Consider the following 19241-nt stretch of genomic DNA (forward strand, 5'->3'; position numbering starts at 1 on the left):
CGGTCCAGCGGTCACGGGGATAGACGGGCCTGGGCCTCTGGGAGGGCGACGCCAAGGGTGGCGGTCCCACCAGCACGGCGACGCTGGCCCCGGATGCGATTTCCACAGCAGCCCGGGACGGGCCTTTTACCCTCTCTGTTTGCCACGGGGTACCTGGTTCCAAGGGGTGGACACTTGCCTCAGACCACACGCCCTTCCTGGCCGCAGAGCTCCGGCTCCGGTGCCCCAGGCTGCCTCTCGCTCACCATCCCCGCTGCCGAGGAGAGTCTATTCCGGGTCTACCCCGCTGCCCCGGAGAGCCTCGTACGTACCGTAGCCGGCGATGACCGGGAAGTGTGGGCCAGGGAGTGTCTGGTGCCGTCCATCCCCCCGTGGATGAGATAGGCTCCCGCGCTGGAGACAATAGGGCTCCCCCCGACATCCATGGTGATGCCCACCATGCTGTGGGAGGGGACCACCGGCGGGGAGGAGCCTGCCACGGTCACCTGGGCGCCGCCCGGGGCCTCGAAGTAAGACGCTGTGCTGCTCGGGGCGTACATCTGAGGCTCGGGGTTGTAGGCGTAGGCCGTCCGTCTGTCAGGAAGAGAGGAGGTGCCTCCTGAGTCTCACCGGGGTCCGGGAGGACTCCACGTTAAGGCGGAGCCCCAGGAGACCGTGCCTACGGGGTCACTCAGACACGAGGGGTCAGGGCAGTGCAAAGTTCAAAGCCATCGTTTCTGAAAATATTAAGCAGCACGGGATGACCCATCGAAACCGATGGAACAATTCTGTGTCTTATTATGGTTACACGAAATCTACTCGTGGGGCAAAATGGTGCAGAGCGCACACGCGTGTAGGACGATAGACGGGACTGAGGCCCGCAGGCTAGCTGGCGGTGTATCCCAAAGCCAATTGCCTGGTATCGTGCTGCGGTCAGGGAAGATCCCCCCCCGGGGGAGGCTGTGTGCTAATTCTGCAACTTCTTCAGAGTCTCTGATTCTTTCAGAACGAAAAGGTTTGCAAAATGAAACTGCATACTTAAAAGAACTTCTAAGCGATACCAAGAATTTGCCTGATGTTCCTTTACCATCTGGATTAAATGATTAACCATGCGGCTTGAGACTCACAGTTTTAAGGTCCGCTCGCTCCTGTCGAGCTGGCCCCAGTAAAAGACCAAAGCGTAGCGATGTGTCGTGAGCTGGCCCCTCCGCGTGGCAGTGAGGCCCCTCTGACTGCCTCCCAGAAGTGTGATCTCCTTCCTGTCCCGACCCCACCCCAGGGCGACAGCTTATCTAACTGCAGCGCAGGATCGAGCCCAGGGGCACGGGGGCGACCCGCAGACCTCGCTCAGCTTTCACGGCTGTTCATGCCCTGTTCACGTCCTGACATGGGTCTGTGCATATTTCGGAAGCTTCGGCGCTGTGCTGCAAAAGCTCACACAGCTCCAGCCGTCACGGCCGCCAGCCCTCATGCCCACCCCTCAACTTCCGAAAGGGGGTGATGGAAAGCAAATGGGCAAAGGGACTCGTGTCTTAAGCGCAATGAGCTTCATGGGAAATGTATCATTTTCTGCCCCGAGCGCCACATAGTTGGAAGGCAGAACATTCTAGAAGTCCTTGACAAATGGAAAATCAAGTTTTAGCAACCTCATAAAGAGCCAGAGGTGAACACAGGCAAGGATGAGAAGGCAGAGATAAAAATGGTCTCTGGGTTGTGAAGACTGAACCTTCAGACTTAAAAGCTGGATTAGGTTTTTGTTTCGTTCCATTTTGTTGAAAGACTGCCTTTTCTGGCAGTAAAAACTACAAAGGCCTGTTGATTTCTGAAATCTCCGCAGGGCTCTGATGCCCTCAGACTGTCCTAATGGTTCCCACACCACCCAGAGAGGAGGAGGAGAAGTTTGCGAGTACAGGCCCCGAATGGAAAAAGGTGGGGTAGTCGTGAGAGAAGGTTCCGGACGTGGCCCACGCTTCTCTGACAGGCGGGCCCTTCCGAGGGGAGAGGAAACCCACGTACAAGGCTCCATTGGTGTAGACCGTGTCTCCGCCTTCCACGTACTGCACCTGCGGGGGGTACACGTGCTGCACGGGCTGGACCTGGAACATGAAACATCAGATACCTCGTGTCACACACACCAGTCCCCTTGCTGTTCAGCCTGTCTGTGTCTTCTGTGGCCTTTTGTGGCCATTTACTCCTATGCTTCCGATCTGGGGCGTCAGACACCCCTCGCCCTACAGGGCAAGGGGCGCAAGCCGGTTATATTCTACGTGGCCGGGCGGCCCTGGCACCCCTCCCCAGAGGGGCCGGGGTCCTTGGAAGGAGAACGTGCCTGGAGTGGGAGATGCAGAGGGGGCACCGGGAAGCCTCGTCTGTGGCAGTGGCCGTGGCGCACCTCCGCGGACAGGGACGCTGGCCCTGGTGGTGGAGACCCAGAGCTCTGCGCACAGACCTTGAAAACCTCACCACGGAGGGAACCTTAATGGATGCCTAATCCAGCCTCCTTTTGGGGTGAAAAAATCTGGAGCTGGGTGTCATCGTGACCGCTAAGCCTTCGTGTGGGGTTGGCAGGATGGGACTGACTCCCGCCTCCCAGGCCAGGCCAGGCCAGGCCAGCGTGGGTGCTGGAGTTAACAATCGATAGATCGTGAGAAGCTTCTAGGGATTAACATGCTGGGCGGGCTGTGCCTCAGGGGACTGGGTGAAACACAGAAGTCACTCTGCCAGTCCAAGTTGCTCAGGGACGAAGGCCCCACAGAGAGGAAGCTTCTAGAATCACGACACTAGTCTTGTTCTCCTGTCCCTCAAGGAGCCGAGACAGACCCACTGGCTCCCTGCCGGGCCTGCCGAAGCCTTCGCTTCTCTCCCACGACCCGAAAACCTGCCCCGGTTTTCACTGACGCAGTTACCGGACAAGCTCCTCTAAACTCACCAGCTTAGATTTAAGCCGGAGCCGCCGGGGGAGAGACGTGTGCTCTCTGGTCTCAGCTGTCACCACAATCACGCTCAGGGGTCCTTTCAGGCAGGAATGTGCACTAATTTTAATGCCGTATGTGACAGGGCACAAGTCCGCCAACCCCAGCCAAATCTGGCCCGTCTCTTTTTGTACATTAAGTGTCCCTGGGACACGGCCACGCCCCTTCGGGTACATCTACAGCTGCTTTTGTGGGACAGTGGCAGAGTCCAGCAGCTGGCCTGCTAAGCCAAAAAAGACACTATTTGGCTTTTGCCGGAAAAGTTCTGCCCTCCGCTGTCCCGGATCAGGCTGACTCTGTGTGGCTGGTGCACCCAGGCCCTGAAGCTCGGTTGCCAGATAACCTCATGTCACAAGCAGTGCTTCCTGGGTCGTGCACTCGTCTGAGGGCATGACAATCGCCTCCCCAAGAGGTTCCATGTTCCTCCAAACCTGAAACTTGGCTCTCTGTCTGCGTGTCTATCTCAGCACCCCAGTGCTCCGTCGGGGTGCTGGCTTGCCCCCCAAATGCTGAATCTCTGAATGAATGAAAGATCATCAGCTTTCTTGGCTTGTTGCAAACTATCTGCAGTAAAAGAATTTTTTTAAACATAGCTTTCAAGGGGCTGAGCCTTGAGAAAGGCTGAGCCTTTCAAGGGGCATAGCTTTCAAGGGGTGGCTCAGTCGGTTAAGCATCCGACTTCGGCTCAGGTCATGATCTCACAGTCCACACACAGTCTGTGGGTTCGAGCCCCGCGTCAGGCTCCGTGCTGACAGCTCAGAGCCTGGAGCCTGCTTCGGATTCTGTGACTCCCTCTCTCTGCCTCTCCTCCCTTGCTCGCCGCTCGCTCTCTCTCTCAAAAGTCAATAAACATTAAAATTTTTTTTTAAACATAGGCTTCAAAAGAACCTTCTGGTACAGAGCTGAAGATATCAAAGACCAAGCAATAGCAACAACAGAAAAGGACGCATTGTCCAGAGAGGGCACCGGATCACTCAGTGCTGATGTGTCCCGTTTCACCTGGGCTATGGTTACCTGCTGTGGCACCTGCTGGACCCTGGGGAGGGAGATTGGCTGCATCTGGGCCCCTTTGGGAGCCGAGCCCGCTGTCTGGACCAACACCCTCTAAAATGGAAGGAGAAAAGGACATTTAGACTTGTCAGAGGTTAGTCCTTAAAGCAAATACAGATTATAACCAGGGCTGCCGCCACCTACTCCACCATCACCTTCCAGAAACATAAGCAAGACTGGCAGGAGAGGAGTGCGCGCGTGCACACTCACACACACACACACACACACACACACTCTCGTTCGCACGCCGGAGCACATGCGCCTCCACCTGCCCCCAGCAGCTCTCCCTCCCTGGGGTCTGTCTGCGAGGTGGCCTGGGCTGTCCCTGACATCAGGCCGAGAGGCTGGGTGATAAGAAGGACCCTGCAGACAGCTGTCCACACCACCTTTCCCATCCCTGGCACCAAGCTGGGGCTGGTGGCCGCACGGGTCCAGCGCGGTGGGAAGCTATGCTGGATGGGGCAAGCCGGAAGGCGAAGCGTGAAGAGCCCGTTGGGGAACTGAGGCAGCAGGAACTCTCCTCTCTGGCAAGGAGAGAGGCACCCACTGTTGCGGGGAGGCAGGGAAGCCCACCAGCAGGAGCGCTTGGAACTTCCCAGAAAGAGAGCACCCCATGTCAGCGGCAGGGAGTCTGCACGGGGAGCAGACAATGCACCCGGGGGCGGGGGGAGGTGAGGCCAGGGACGGCGCGTGGGTGGCTGCGGGGACCGGATGCATTGCTGGCAGGGACGAAGCCTTGGAACTGGGGAGGCACGCGGTGGGCCATGGCAGGACCCTGGAGGCAGGGCCTGGGCCCCAGCCAGCCCGTGGCTGCTACCGAGAAAGGCTGGGCACTCAGGCCCGAGACTGCGGTGTGGCGAGAAGGAGCCAAGGCGGCCGGGGGCGGAGGGCCGGCGTGTCAGGTTCAAGTGGGCGGGGAAACAAGTCAATTAGCTACAACTCAGTCTGGTCACATCCCCTTGGTGCCCTGAGACGGGACGGGCTTCCAAGGCCCACACCGGGGCTGCGTGTTTGCAAGAAATGAAAGCTTAAGCACGTCTGATTATCTGTTCTGAAATGAACAAGCCGCTTTCACATCTGCCCTTTGGTTTTGGCTGAATTATGGGGCTTTTCTACCTTTGTCAATTCTGTCATGCTTCTGACTTTTGGATTCGTACTCGTACGTGGTCACACGGCCACAGGGGGCCTCCGTGCATGTCTCCAGGTTTCCAGTCTGTTCCGTGACCTTCGGCTTGGTGTGGTCTTACATCGCTAACTTTACGTTTAAGTCTATGGTGTGCTTCCAGCCATGGTAGAAATCCAGAAGGCAAGAGCCTTAACGTGGAAGTTCTCTCCTCGCAAATTGTAAAGAACGTACCCGTTTGGATGGTAGGATTTTAACCGATCTTTTGCCTTATCCATAAGGTTTCCCCGTGTAATAGGGGTACTTCCAAGGCCTAAGAAGATGTCCATTAAAAGATAGGAATATACCAAGCCAAGTTTCCTTTTGAGTTTGTAGCGTTGGGTCCTTGGTGGGGCCTTTGCAACAAATAGCGAAGAAGCCAGTGCGACATGGAGGGGCAGGGGGAACAGAACAGAGGGGCTGCTATTTTGACGGGAGCAGCGTTGGGACCGTAGTGTCAGTCCAGGAAAATATAGATTCCTTTCTCTGCTGCCTCAAGTGTTTTCCCAAACCTAAGTGGGGGCGTCCCCCCCCACCAGGCCACACTGGCTTTCTCGGAACAGCCTGAGCCCCGAGCAGCGGGCAGGCTGGTCTGTTACCTGCGGGGAGGCTGGCACAGGCTGAGCCACGGGGGCCTGGGCTGCTGCCGACGGACACAGAGCCACAGAAGCCGGCGAATCGGATCCACCCTCCGAATTCTGCATGCTCAGTTCTAAAGAAAGGTGGAGAGAGGTTGAGTGGGGCGGGACTGCAGCCAAGGAGGCCCAAGTGGTAGCTACCTTCAGGTGCAAGTCGGCTGGCCATACTGGGGAAGGGAGACAGGGAAACCAGTGGCACAGATGCCTCATAGGAAGAGCAGCGGGGGTGGGGAGGGGTGGCAGGAAACGTTTTTCCCAGTAGAAAACCGAAAGTTAGCTCTGCAGACAGTCCTTTCCGGGGCTCCTACAATTGTTTACTCATCCAGCCAGCGAATCACCAGCTCCTGATGGCCGCTTGCCATCTGGCGGGCTAAGGTACCCCAAACTACAAGTGCATTCTCCTAAGGCAGGGTTTCTGCCCCTCGGCACTGGGGACACCGGGGCCGGATTGTCCTTCAGGCCGACCTCGGCACCCCTGACCTCCACTCGTTAGATGCCAGGAGCGCCTCTCCCCTTCCCACCCCCCACCAGTCATGACAACCCAAAATATCTTCAGACGTTGTCCAAGATAGGCAATACACAGTGGGAGGAAAGAAGCATTTTCTCCTGGGCTGCCTAGAAGTCCTGCCTTCTGTTCCTGGAGATCCTCGCCCACGAGAAGGGCATACAAGTGTATTTCTTTGCAGCCAGATGCGTACATCTTTCAAGTAGGTAGTTTAAACATTCCATACAGAGGGGGCCTGGGTGGCTCAGTCGGTTAAGCGTCCGACTTCGGCTCAGGTCATGATCTCGCGGTTTGTGAGTTTGAGCCCCGTGTCGGGCTCTGTGCTGACAGCTCGGAGCCTGGAGCCCTCTTTGGATTCTGTCTCCTCTCTCTGCCCCTCCCCTGCTCGTACTCTGTCTCTGTCTCTCTCTCAAAAATAAATAAAACGTTAAAATTTTTTTTTTAATTCCATACAAAAAGACTCATTTAATACCAGAACCAAGTGGCAGATGGTACAAAAAAATCATTCCATCAACATGCTCAAGGTCAGACGGTCTGACGGTCTGCACTTTGTAAGAACCGGCTACCTTCGGCACTTGAGAAGCTGTTAAATATGCAAACTGCAGAGAGGAGGTGGCTTTGTGGGCAGGTACAGCCCTGTCCTGAGCACGTCCCCCCAAGCCACAGGTGGGGTCTCCCCACTTCTGCCTCATGCGGGGCCTGAGCAGCAGGTACACAGCATGCTGCTCAGGAGGCACCTGCCAGAACTTTCCATATGCTTCTATCACCGCGAGGGCTCCCACCTCTGAGGATGAGTGAACAATTTGTTGAAAACTTCTTTTTTTTTTTCTTTTAATGCAAAGAAAAACTGCTAACAGATGAATATAATTTGCCTAAAGAAAGCGGAAGGCAGCGTGTGAGTGTTTTAAATCTGTTGAGTGTTGGTTTGACCCCATCTTTGTTGATGAGGAATATTCTATGACGTGGCCCATCCCCCTCCCAAAGACTTTGGCACCACGAGAGCTACTGGCTGGATCCACGGATCTGTGGCCTGTGCCTGTGGCGCTTTCCTGTTTCCCTGACTCGGTCCTTACCACTAGATGTCCCCAGAGCCATGTGATGAGTGGCACCCCCTACTTTTCTTTTCCTCTTCCACAGGAGGAGGAGGCGTGAGAATTTCCAATGTGTATTTCCTGGGTCTCCAACTCTCTGCCTTCCTGACAGAACTGACCTTCGGAATTATTCTGCAGGAAGTTGCGCAGTCGAGGTCTTATGCACAGTTCCTCCAACATCCGAATCAGTCATCTGCACACATGCACCCCTTTGTTCCAATCTGAAGCCAGGAAGTGGGTAACTCCAGTGGTAGGAGCAGGAAAGCATTGGACCTGGGCTCTTGGTGGAAAGAATCCACTAGTGATGAAGCCAGCGGGCTGAGTCAGAGGCCGGCTCCTTGTTCACGGGCAGGAAATAACTGTGCTCCACAGTCTGAGTCTTTTGAAAAACCCGGGGGAGCCCGTGAGAGTGCGAGGTAGACAGCGAGCCCATGCTCGGCTCACTGCGGCCAGAATGCGACTTCCAGAATGCAAATCATCCGACACCACGCCAAGTTTTCACACTGACGTGCTTCCTGGTTTGCTGCACTATTTACCATGTGCTGTCTGTCACCCTGCTCAGCATATGGTGTGTAGGCCCAGGGTCACAAAATTTTTTCCGCAAAGGACGAGAGGCTTTTCTTGCAACTACTACACTTTGCTGCGCTGGCACAGGAGCGGCCATTGCTAACACGCATGAGTGATCCTGGCTGAGCACAAATAAGACTTCATTTCTTAAAAAAAAAAAAAAAAAGGCCATTACAAAATGTCCTATAGACTATAGTTGTTGGTCCTTGGCTCATAGAATTTAGGTTTGATGAAGTGATGTGGTTTTGGAAGGTGGGGTCGAAAAATTACACTGTCTGGGGTCAAAGTCTTGAGGTCCCAGGCCCTGGAACCACTGCAAAGGTCCTGTGGGCCACATCTCACCAGCATGAGAGAACTGGAGGGGCCATAGGGGATGATCCAAATTGTTAGGAGGATGAAGCTGCCAGCATTTAAAGACGAATGGAAATATCATCTGGCATGAAATGACAACAGTGCTCCTGAAGTTTATAAGGTTACAAATAAAATCATCAAGTCCCGGAATGTCAGAAGCCAGGCACAGCCCTTAAAACTTAAGACAGGACGGGTGCCTGGGTGGCTCAGCTGGTTAAGCATCCGACTTCAGCTCAGGTCATCATCTTGCTGTTTGTGGGTTCGAGCCCCGCGTCGGGCTCTGTGCTGACAACTCAGGGCCTGGAGCCTGCTTCAGATTCTGTGTCTCCCTCTCTCTCTGCCCCTCCCTAGGTCATGCTCTGTCTCTCTGTGTCTCTCAAAAATAAATAAACATTAAAAAAAAAAAAAGACAGGAGTTTCGGCATAAGGGGCAGATCACTTTGGGAAGTTGTACTGCATTGAATAGTGACCCCCAAAACTCATGTCCACTCAGGATCTCTGAATGTGACCTTATCTGGAAATAGTGTCTTTGCAGATATAATCAAGGTAAGGGATCAAGATGAGGTCATACTGGATTAGGACGGGCCCTAAATCCAGGGGACAGTGTTCTTATAACAGACAGGATAGGACACACAGGGAGGAAGGCTGTGTGACGACAGAGGAGGCGATAGATGGAGACAGCGACAAGCCCTGGGAAGCCAAGGATGGCTGGGGCCCCCAGAAACCAGAGGAGGCAGGAAGGGTCCTTGTCTAGAGGGAGCACAGTCCGGCGGACACCTTCTGGTCTCCAGAACTGCGAGAGTAAATTTCACATGTTTCAAGCCACCCAACCGGTCTGTGGTACTTAGCATGGCGACCCCAGGAAACTCACGCAGGGATCCATACGATGAAGGGGCACAGTTGGGACAAAAGCATCCTACGAGATGGCTTCTGTGTAGTACGCGGGTGCCATGCACGACCCAGGCAGCTGATATTTACCAACTAAATAAATACCTTAGTGCCTCTTTAGGATTACAGCCCATACTGAATTGTAGGAAATTATATATAGTGAGCATCCACATAAAGCTTCAGAACATTTACAATCTACCTGGTTATTTTATTTTATTAAAATTTTTTTTAATGTTTCTTCATTTTTTGAGAGACAGAGAGGCAGAGCATGAGTCGGGGAGGGGCAGAGAGAGAGGCAGACACAGAATCTGGAACAGACTCCAGGCTCTGAGCTGTCAGCACAGAGCCCCACGCGGGGCTCAAACCCACGAACCGTGAGATCGTGACCTGAGCCAAAGTCAGACATTCAACTGACTGAGCCACCCAGGCGCCCCTACAATCTACCTGGTTACTTTAAGGATAAATAGGACTATTCTGGGAAGTGTAATCACCTTTGGCGACTGACCATTCTACTCTCTGTGGACACATCCCTTCATGTTAGTATCAGACAGACAGACTCACAGACACCATGTAGGTCAGCCTGGCTGCCCCAATACATTGACACACAATATGCCTGTCTGCAGAGGGCATGAAATCCTCCCTTACCCATCTAAGAGGTGGTACATTGCATATAAGCTGATCCAGTTTCCTGGATTTAAAAAAAAAAAAATTCAGGTCCATTATTCAAGGGCACACACCTATTTAAAGACACTGGGGGGCGACCAAAGCAGGCAGACACTGCCAGGGAGCCCACCCTTGAAAGATTTCTGCCAGTCAGACTGACGATTCTGGAGTTTTGCCAGGGGCACGCTCCATGAATGTTTGGGTGGCAGAAAGCAGCAGTCTGGTTGTCTTGAAGTGCCAGAGAAGAGAGTTCAGTATGTTAGGGGGAATCCTGGAAGATAGAGAGCGACAGAGGGGGCGAGCCCCCAGATCTGCCTGGAGTCCACCCAAATCTTTGATGAGCTGACTAAGCCATACTTGTGTGGGAAAGACACCAGGGGTTTTGGAGAAAAACCAGCAGCTCAAAGATGGACAAACTAAGAGGAGAGTTCAGCTGCTGAAAAAGATATATTTGCATGAGGGGCAGGGTTCAAGTCCAGCCAAGTTAAACACTAGCAAGGGGAACACAGCAGGATCCAGAAATTCTACAACATAGCATTCATGATGTCCAGGACCCAACAAAGATCATGAGCTAGGAGAAGAAATAGGAAATTGTGACCCGTACCTAAGAAAAAAGGGGAAGAGTCGATGTGATACAGACAAAGCAGCTACTAAAAATATAGCCAAGAACTTGAAGGAAGTTATATGCACAATAAAGGAACATACAGGAATCTCTATGGAGAAAGACCAACTATAAAAAAAAAAAACCACACACAAGTAGAAATTCTGGAGTTGAAAAGTACAATAACTAAAATGGAAATGTCCCTGAATAAACCTAATAGCTGATTGGAGATGGCGGAAAGAAGAATCAGTGAACTGGAAAATAGATCAATGGAACCCAATCTAAAGAACTGAGAGAGAGAAAAGCTGAAGAAAAATGAACAGAACATGCGGTCTAACATATATGTGACCGAAGTCCCAGAAGAAAAGGAGAGAATGGGAGAGGAAAAACGTGTATTTGAAGAATGGCCAAACATCTCTTAAATTTGGTAAAAGATATCAACTTATAGAGAGGCGCCTGGGTGGCTCAGTCAGTGAAGCAACTGACTTTGGCTCAGGTCATGATCTCATGATTCGTGGATTCGAGCCCCACATCGGGGTCTGTGCTGACAGCTCAGAGCCTGGAGCCTGCTTCGGATTCTGTGTCTCCCTCTCTCTCTGCCCCTCCCCCACTTGCGCTCTCTCTCTCTCTCTCTCTCTCTCTCTCTCCCTCTCTCTCTCTCTGTCTCTCTTTCAAAAATAAATAAACATTAAAAAAATTTTAAAAAGTCATCAACTTATAGATCCAAGAAGCTCAACAAAGCCCAAGAATGATAAATACAAAGAAAACTGACTTAGATGTGTTATGGTTGAACTGCTAAAATAAAAAAAGAGAAAGAAAATCTTGAAGGCAGTCAGAGAAAAACTACACATGATCTGTAAGGGAACAATAGTATGGATAGTAACCAACTTCCCATCAGTAATAACGGTGACCAGAAGATAATGGGATGACATATTTATGGCGCTGAGGAAAACCTGCCAATCTAGAATTCTATATCCAGCAAAACTTTATTTTTTCCTTTTCTTCTCTTAATTTCTTTTTTTTTAATTTTTAATGTTTATTTATTTTTGAGGGAGAGAGAGAGAGAGAGAGAGAGAGGCAGAGCATGAGCTGGGGAGGGGCAGAGAGAGAGGAAGACACAGAATCCGAAGCAGGCTCCAGGCTCTGAGCTGTCAGCAGAGCCTGGCACGGGGCTCGAACTCATGAACTGTGAGATGATGACCTGAGCCGAAGTCCAATGCTGAACTCAGTGAGTCACCCAGGCACCCCTTCTCCTCTTAATTTCTTTAAAATACATCTATTTAACAAAAAAATATTATAATGCTCTACTGTGTGTTTTTATGACATATGTAGAGGTAATCTATACAACAACAATAGCACAAAGGAAGGAGAGGGGTAAATGGAATTAGGCATGCAAGGTTCTTGCATTTTACATCATGTAGTAATCTCGTTTGTGATAAATTAAAGATGCATCATGTAATCCCTAATGTAATCTCTGAAAAAATTAAAAAAATATATAGCTTAAAACTAATGAAGAAGCAAATGAAATTCTAAACATATTTCATTGTCCTCAAAGAAGGCAGAAAATGAAGAACACAGGAACAACAAAAAAGATGAAACAAATAGCAAAATGGCTTTCCTAAATTGAGGTATATTAATAATTACATTAAGTATAAATATATGAAACACTTGAATGAAAAGACAGAAATGGTCAGCCTAGATAAAAAAACCAAGATCCCATGGTAAGTTGCCTTTTTAAAAGAAATCCTCTTTAATTTTTTTTGATGTTTATTTTTGAGAGAGAGAGAGAGAGACAGAGAGAGACAAAGCATGAGCTGGGGTGGGGCCGAGAGAGAGGGAGACACAGAATCCGAAGCAGGCTCCAGGCTCTGAGGTGTCAGGACAGAGCCTGAGGCGGGGCTCGAAGTCACAAACCATTGAGATCATGACCTGAGCCGAAGTCAGACGCCCAACCGACTGAGCCACCCAGGCACCCCAAAATACATCCTCTTTAAAGTTGATTTATTTATTTTGAGAGGAGGGTGCAGAGAGAGGGAGAGAGAGAGAATTCCAAGCAGCCTCCACACTGTCAGCATGGAGCCCAATGTGGGGCTCAGACCGACGAATTGTGAGATCATGACCTGAGCCGAAGTCGGCCCGCTCAACCGACTGAGCCACCCAGGAGCCCCCAAAGAAATCCTCTTTAAATACAAAGGCACACAAAGGTGGAAAGTAATCGAATGGAAAAAGACATACCATGCAAACTCTAATCTTAAGAAAGCTGGAGTGGCTGTAATGAGGAGACAAAACCAACTTCAAGACAAGGACTATTACTAGAGATAATGAGGGACATTTCATCCTGATAAAATTGTCAATTAACTTATCAGGATGACCTAATCATGACAAAGGTACACACAGCTAGTAGTACAGCTTCAAATTACCACAAAGAAGAAATTAATGGACTTAAAGGAAAAAATAGATAAATAGTCACAGTGGAGATTTGGAGTGGAAACACTCTTCCTTTTTGATAGAAACCAAACAAAAATACCAGTCAGGATACAGAGTATCTGGATGACACAATCAACCACAGGGACCTAACTGACATTTATATAACACAACAAACCAAACCTGAACGTTCTTTTCAAATGTGCAAGGAATATTCGCTGAGGTGGGTCATATTCTGGACCATAAAGTAAATATATGTATTTTGACAACAACGGAATAAATTAGAAGTCAGTAAGATATCTAGAAATATGCTAAATATTTTGAAATTTTTAAATGCACCTCTAAAATAACCCACAGGTCAAAGAATAAACCATAAGAAAAACTAGAAAATATTTTGAACTGACTGATAATGAAAACATCACATATCAAAATTTGTGGGATGCATATAAAGCAGTGCTTAGAGAGAAATGTTTAGCTTTATAAACTTAAGTTCGAAAGGATGGCTTAAAAATCAGCCATTTAAGTTTTCAGCCTTAGGAAGCGACAAAAAGACAAGCAAACCAAACTTTAGTAGAAAAAAGGAAATAATAAAGTCAAAAAATAATGAAAGAAAACTCCACAAACCATGGAGAAAAAACCAACAGAACCCAAATTTCTCCAAAAGTGAAATTTCTTCCAAAAAGAAATGAGCTATAAAGCTATGAAAAGACCTGGAGGAAACATAAATCTATACTATTAGGTAAAAGTAAATTTATACTATTTTATACTATTTATACTATTTTATACTATTTATACTAATTTCTACTATTAGGTAAATGCATACATGCTGTATGATTCCAACTATATGACAATTCTGGAAAAGGAACAACTATGGAGATGGTAAAAAGATCAGTGGCTGCCAGAGGTTTAAGGGGAAGGAGGGATGATAGGTGGAGCATAGAGGGTTTTTTTGGGCAGAGAAACTACCCTGTGTGATGCTACGTTACCGTGGTGGACACATGTCATCATATATCTGTCCAAACCCACAGAATGTACCATATCAGGAGTGGACCTTAATGTTAACTATGCACGTTGGGTGATAACGATGTGTCAGTGCAGATTTCCTCTACAAATGCACCACTCTGGGGCGGGGGGGTGGGGGGTGGGTAGGGGGATGTTGACGAAGGGGGAGGCTGTGCATGTGTGAGGACAGAGACGACACGGGAGATCTCTGTATCTTCCTCTCAATTTTGCTGTGAACCTAAAACTGCCCTAAAAAAGATAAAGTTTTAGAGAAAAGATTGCCAACCCCCTATAAAAGATTGATAAGAGAAAAGAAAGAAAAAAAAAACCCAAATTGCCAATATCAAAAGCAAAATGAGATGTATCATTATAAATCGTATAGAAACCAAAATGATAAGGAACTATTATGAACTTTAGCCAATAAATTCACCAACTTAGATCAAATGAACACGTTTTTTAAAAAACACAACATACCAAAACTGACACAAGATGAAATAGAAACTGTGGGTGGAATATCTAACAAAGAAATTGAATATGTTATTGAAATCCTCCTTACAGAGAACACTTCAGGCCCAGAGACTTTCACTGTTAAATGCTATAAAACACTGAAACAAAAATTAATACACCAATTCCATCAGAAAATACAGAAAGGGATACTTCACTCATTTTAGGAGGTCATCAAAACGCTGATACTGGTGAGGTGGGTGGGGGAATGCGATAAATGGGAGATGGACGTTAAGGAGGACACTTGTCGTGATGAGCACTCATCGTTATATGTAAGTGACAATCACTAAATTCTATTCCTGGAACCGATACTACACTATGTTAACTAACACGAATTTAAATAAAATTAAAAAAAAAACCTGATACCAAAACTTGATAAAGACATTATAAGAGAAGTATTTAGATCAATATCTCTCATGAACACATACAGAAAAATCATACAAAATATTATAAATCAAGTCCAGCAATATGAAACTAACAACCCATACTTACATTTTCAATTTTTTTCCCCCTAATGAAGCCCCAGCTCCTTCCCTCCTCAAATGATTTTTGACAAAGGTGACAAAGCAATTCAACAGAGAAAGGAAAATTGTTTAAGCAAATTATATGTCCATATGGGAAGAATAAAACAAGTGAACTTCGATCCCTGTCCAATACCTCACACAAAAGTGATTTTAAATTAGATCACAGACTTACACAAAGAAGTCAAAACTATACAACTTCTGAGAGAAAACATAAGGGCATAGGCAAAAATTTTTTAGACAGAATGCAGAAAGTAATAAGTATGACTGAAAAACCCAATAAATTAGATTTGTGAAAATTTTAAAACTTCTGTCATTAAAAGACTTCAACAACACAAATCAGTAAGCCATAGTCTGGGAGAAAATATTTGCAAAACAAGTATCTGACAAAGGGCTTTTATTTATAATATGTAAAAAGCTCCAATAATTCAATAATAAGAAGACAACCTAGTGGGCAAAAGACTTTAACAGGCACTTGACAAAGATAATCCAGATCCCCAACAAGTATATGAAATAATGCTCAACATTGTTAGTCACCAGGGAAATGCAGATTAGAACCACAATGAGATACCACTAAACACTCACTAGAATGGCTAAAATAAAATCTGACAACAACCAATGTTGTGACCACAGGGAGTAATCGTAACTCTCACACACGTGTGGTAATGTAAAATGATACAACCATGTTGGAAAAAAGGTTTGACAGTTTTCTAGAAAGTTAAACCCACCCTTTGGCCCAGAATGCATCTCCGAGGTGTTCATCCAGGAAATATGGAAACATGTCTACACGAAACCCCGTATACACAGGCTCACAGCAATTTTATTCACAACAGCCCCAAAGTGAAATCACCCAAATGTCCATCGTCGGGAGAATGGATGAGAAACTGTAGGCTGTGCTAGATTAAAGATGCAGATTGTAATCCCTAAGGCAACTACTTAAAAAAAAATACAAAAGATGCAGCTAAAAGCTAACAGGGGAACACCGCTGAGATATTACTGATTGATCTAAGAGGATGAACTCTGAAATACACAACCCCTGGGTGAATTTCAAAGTCATTATGCTGCGCGAAGGAAGCTGTATCCAAGAGTACATGATGTAGAACAGACAAAACTAATCTAAGGTTTTTTAAAAAACAAAAAAAATCAGGGATCCCTGGGGGCTCAGACGGTTAAGCATCTGACTTCGGCTCAGGTCATGATCTCGCGGTTCGTGGGTTCGGGCCCCGCGTCGGGCTCTGTGCTGACAGCTCGGAGCCTGGAGCCTGCTTCCGATTCTGTGTCTCCCTCTCTCTCTGCCCCTCCCCAGTTCGCGCTCTGTCTCTTAAAAATACATAAATATTAAAAAACAACAAAATCAGATCAGTGTAGGGGGCAGGAACTGATGGGCAAGGGACAGGCAGGAACTTTCCGGGGAGGTGGATGGACACATTCTCCATGAAAACAGGGTATGCGTTACATGGGACACTCATTTGTCAAGAGGTGACAGTCAAGATTCGTGCATTTACAGTATGTAAATTTTAACCCAGAAAACCCTGTAAAAATATAATAACGGAGTGGAGGTTGGGGGTGGGCAGGGAGAAGTGGCATGAGAATGGCAGAATGATGATACCTGTACAGCCCAGTGAGAGCTGCACTGGGCTCATTAGACCGTGTGCTGGTTTGTAGATGTTTGAGTTTTCCGTGATAAAAGGTTAAATAAAAACCCACCCGGCAATTAGCTGTCAGTCCAAAAGGGTATGTGCAGGCACATTTTGTCACCGCCTCTCTCTGCGTGTGCTGGCTCGCCATGCGAGCAGCCCTTGGAGATGAGAGCAGGGGATCGGGGAGTCCTTCTAGAAGGTGTGAGGCTGGGTGTGAGTGAGCCCTCCACCCGGCAGAACAGGGACCAGCAGGGGAAGGGGCAGGGCTGGCCCCCGGGACAAGGGCACCAACCACATAGGATGTGAGGTCGGGGAATCCCTAAATTCTGCTTTTCGCCTTCTCCGCTCAGCTGGTCAGGCTCCTGAGTGATGGCACTCACCCTCGACCCCTGGACACGGTCTGGTAGGGAAGAGTGTGGGTCTGTGCTTCTGCTCTGAACTTGAACTTGCAATGGGAACTGGGAATCGGTCTGTCTGACTCCCCGCTTGCTCCCTCAGCTTCGTTTGCTGCTCCCCTAAGCAGGAGAACCCTGCCCAAGGCGGGGGCCTGAGCATTCTTCCTCCGACTCCCTTCATCTGTGGCCACTTTCGACTGGGCTCTGGGGGCCTCGAGATGGTCAGTCAAGAGGAGAGAGGCCTCGAATGCGAGCCATTGCCCAGCCTGTGAGGTTGGGTGTTGTTTGTAAGCCAAGCAGGTTTCGTTGGCCACCTGGTCCCTGATGAAGACACATTGGGGAAGGAAGTGGGCAAGAACAGCCTCCTTGGTGTGACTGCCCCCCTCTGCGGCTCAGGCCTGAGAAGGCTCATCCGACCTGGGGGCCCTGCCGGCGACACTCGGCAGGGGGAGCCTCTGCCCGGGTTTCCCGAGTGTAAGCGAGGGGCAGCGGGGGGACCGGCGGGCAGCAGCCTGGATCACGCCCGCCCGATGAATGGATCTGCCCTGGGCACAAAGGGAAGAGGCTTCTGTTTACAGGAAAATACTCCGGTTACCTAGTAACCAGTAATGACAGGAAAGGAAACGCAGAAAAAGCTGAGGGCAGTTCTGGGCCCTGCTCCTGGCCGGGCGGGCGCTGACTCACCACAACCTGAAGCAATCTCCTTTCTATTCCTGTTCCTCCGTGTGCGGAGCGGAGGGGTCGCCTGCCTTACATAGGTCGGATGGGTATTTAGAAAACATCTTGTCATCTCTGCAGGAACGGGGGGGGGGCGGGGGGGGCAGCAAGAACGGTGCTTTTAGTTACCTTCGTTCTGATTGGCCAGTTAACTTCCGCTCTGGGGAGACACAGGGCCTTTCCCTCTTCCTGTGGGGAGAGACCCATGGCCTCCTCAAAGCTGTCAGTTCATGCTCTCCTGGTTCTTGGTACTGGTGGCACCAGGGTCCCCTTGCCCCCGAGAAAGTGATTCCTATTTTCCCGTGAACAAGAAGCAACAAGTCCAGGACGCCCTCAGAGAGTACTGTTGTTTCCAACCCGGCTTCTGCCCTGATGCCCGTTTGACATTCCGAGTGTTATCTCGGTGGCCAGAAAAACCACGTCCATTTGCTTCTCTTGGACCTCCTTCAGTGTGGGCGCGAGGTCTAAGGAGCCAGCGATGCCCACTTTAGATTCTGTCCCAACTATCCCTGCTGGCGTCGGGATAGCCCTGCTCAGCTCCAGGCACCCGGAAAAGGCTCGTGCACTTGGAGATCTAAATGTCCATCTCCTTGCTGAAAAGTGTACTCGTTAACACATCCTTTCTCGCTCCCGGGTCCCCACCGAGGCACCCACCCAGTGGGCGCTAAAGCAGGGCTCCCAGCCTGGGCGCTGCAGACATCAGCCCGTTTCTCCGTGGGGGACTGTCCCGGGCTCTGTGGGGTGCTGATCGGCATCCCCGGCCTCTCCCACCACACACCAGGAACACCCTCCCTCGGCCCTGAGTCTCCAGACACTGGCGACCGTCCCCTGGGGGAACGATGGCGGCCGAAGGAGAGCCACCGCTCTGAGTGAAGTGCAGTGTCCGAGAAGGGAGTTGGACAGACGGCCCTTGGGTAAAAGGCACAGGTAGGCAGGTGACCAACAGGAAGGACAACAGAGGAGGACGCTGCAGTGACCCGGACACGAAGTGACCGCAATTCTGCCCAACGGGAGGCAGAACTGGAGGCAGAAACGTGGGCCCTGCGGACGCTTCCCCCGTTTCTGGGGGGTATCCAGTCTCAACTGCCAGCAAGGGTGCCCCATTATTCCTTCTTTGCCTAAACCCTTCGGATGCCCCGTCGTCCCTCAATTTTTCATTTTTTTCTTCTGCAGCAGTCGACTCTGAAGGGTCAGAGCTGGCTCCGAGTTTCTCTGGAATGAAGTATCGACAGAATTCAAATTCCTTTTTCTGTTGGTAAGAACTGGGCTTCTGTTCCTGTTTTCTTCACAGCAGCCAAACGTTCCCTCGCCGTCCAGCAGAGGAGCGGGCCCGAGCCCTGCAAGCTGGCCGTCTGAAGGGCTCCAGGCAGGAGGCAACGGGTGGGACAGGCTACTCTCATCACAAAGGACAGCGGCCTTCCCCCCCGCCCCCCATCGCAACAGGGCAACACCCACTTACGTTCCTCTCTAAAGGACACGATTTGGCAATTAGTTTAAAATTTTGGGGGCGCCTGGGTGGCTCAGTTGGTTGTGTCTGACTTCGGCTCAGGCCACGATCTCACAGTTCACAA

At 49.7% G+C, this 19241-nt stretch overlaps 1 protein-coding gene across 5 annotated transcripts in view; it reads right to left on the reverse strand.

The window, feature by feature from the left end:
* The window catches only part of RFX2 (regulatory factor X2), a 90422-nt gene that overhangs the window by 33110 nt on the left and 38071 nt on the right, over nucleotides 1-19241 (reverse strand). For all 5 annotated transcript variants that reach the window (XM_053898357.1, XM_053898356.1, XM_053898355.1 and 2 more), the window contains exons 2-5: nucleotides 5763-5875; nucleotides 3966-4055; nucleotides 1996-2075; nucleotides 312-573 (exon numbers count right to left, since the gene is read on the reverse strand). In XM_053898357.1, the coding sequence (XP_053754332.1) occupies nucleotides 312-573; nucleotides 1996-2075; nucleotides 3966-4055; nucleotides 5763-5867 (537 nt within the window). In that variant the 5' untranslated portion in view covers nucleotides 5868-5875. The remainder of the gene's footprint in view (nucleotides 1-311; nucleotides 574-1995; nucleotides 2076-3965; nucleotides 4056-5762; nucleotides 5876-19241) is intronic.

The sequence above is a fragment of the Panthera pardus genome, unplaced genomic scaffold (genome assembly GCF_024362965.1).
Source record: "Panthera pardus isolate Hobbes unplaced genomic scaffold, ASM2436296v1 HiC_scaffold_8, whole genome shotgun sequence".
Lineage (NCBI taxonomy): Eukaryota > Metazoa > Chordata > Mammalia > Carnivora > Felidae > Panthera > Panthera pardus.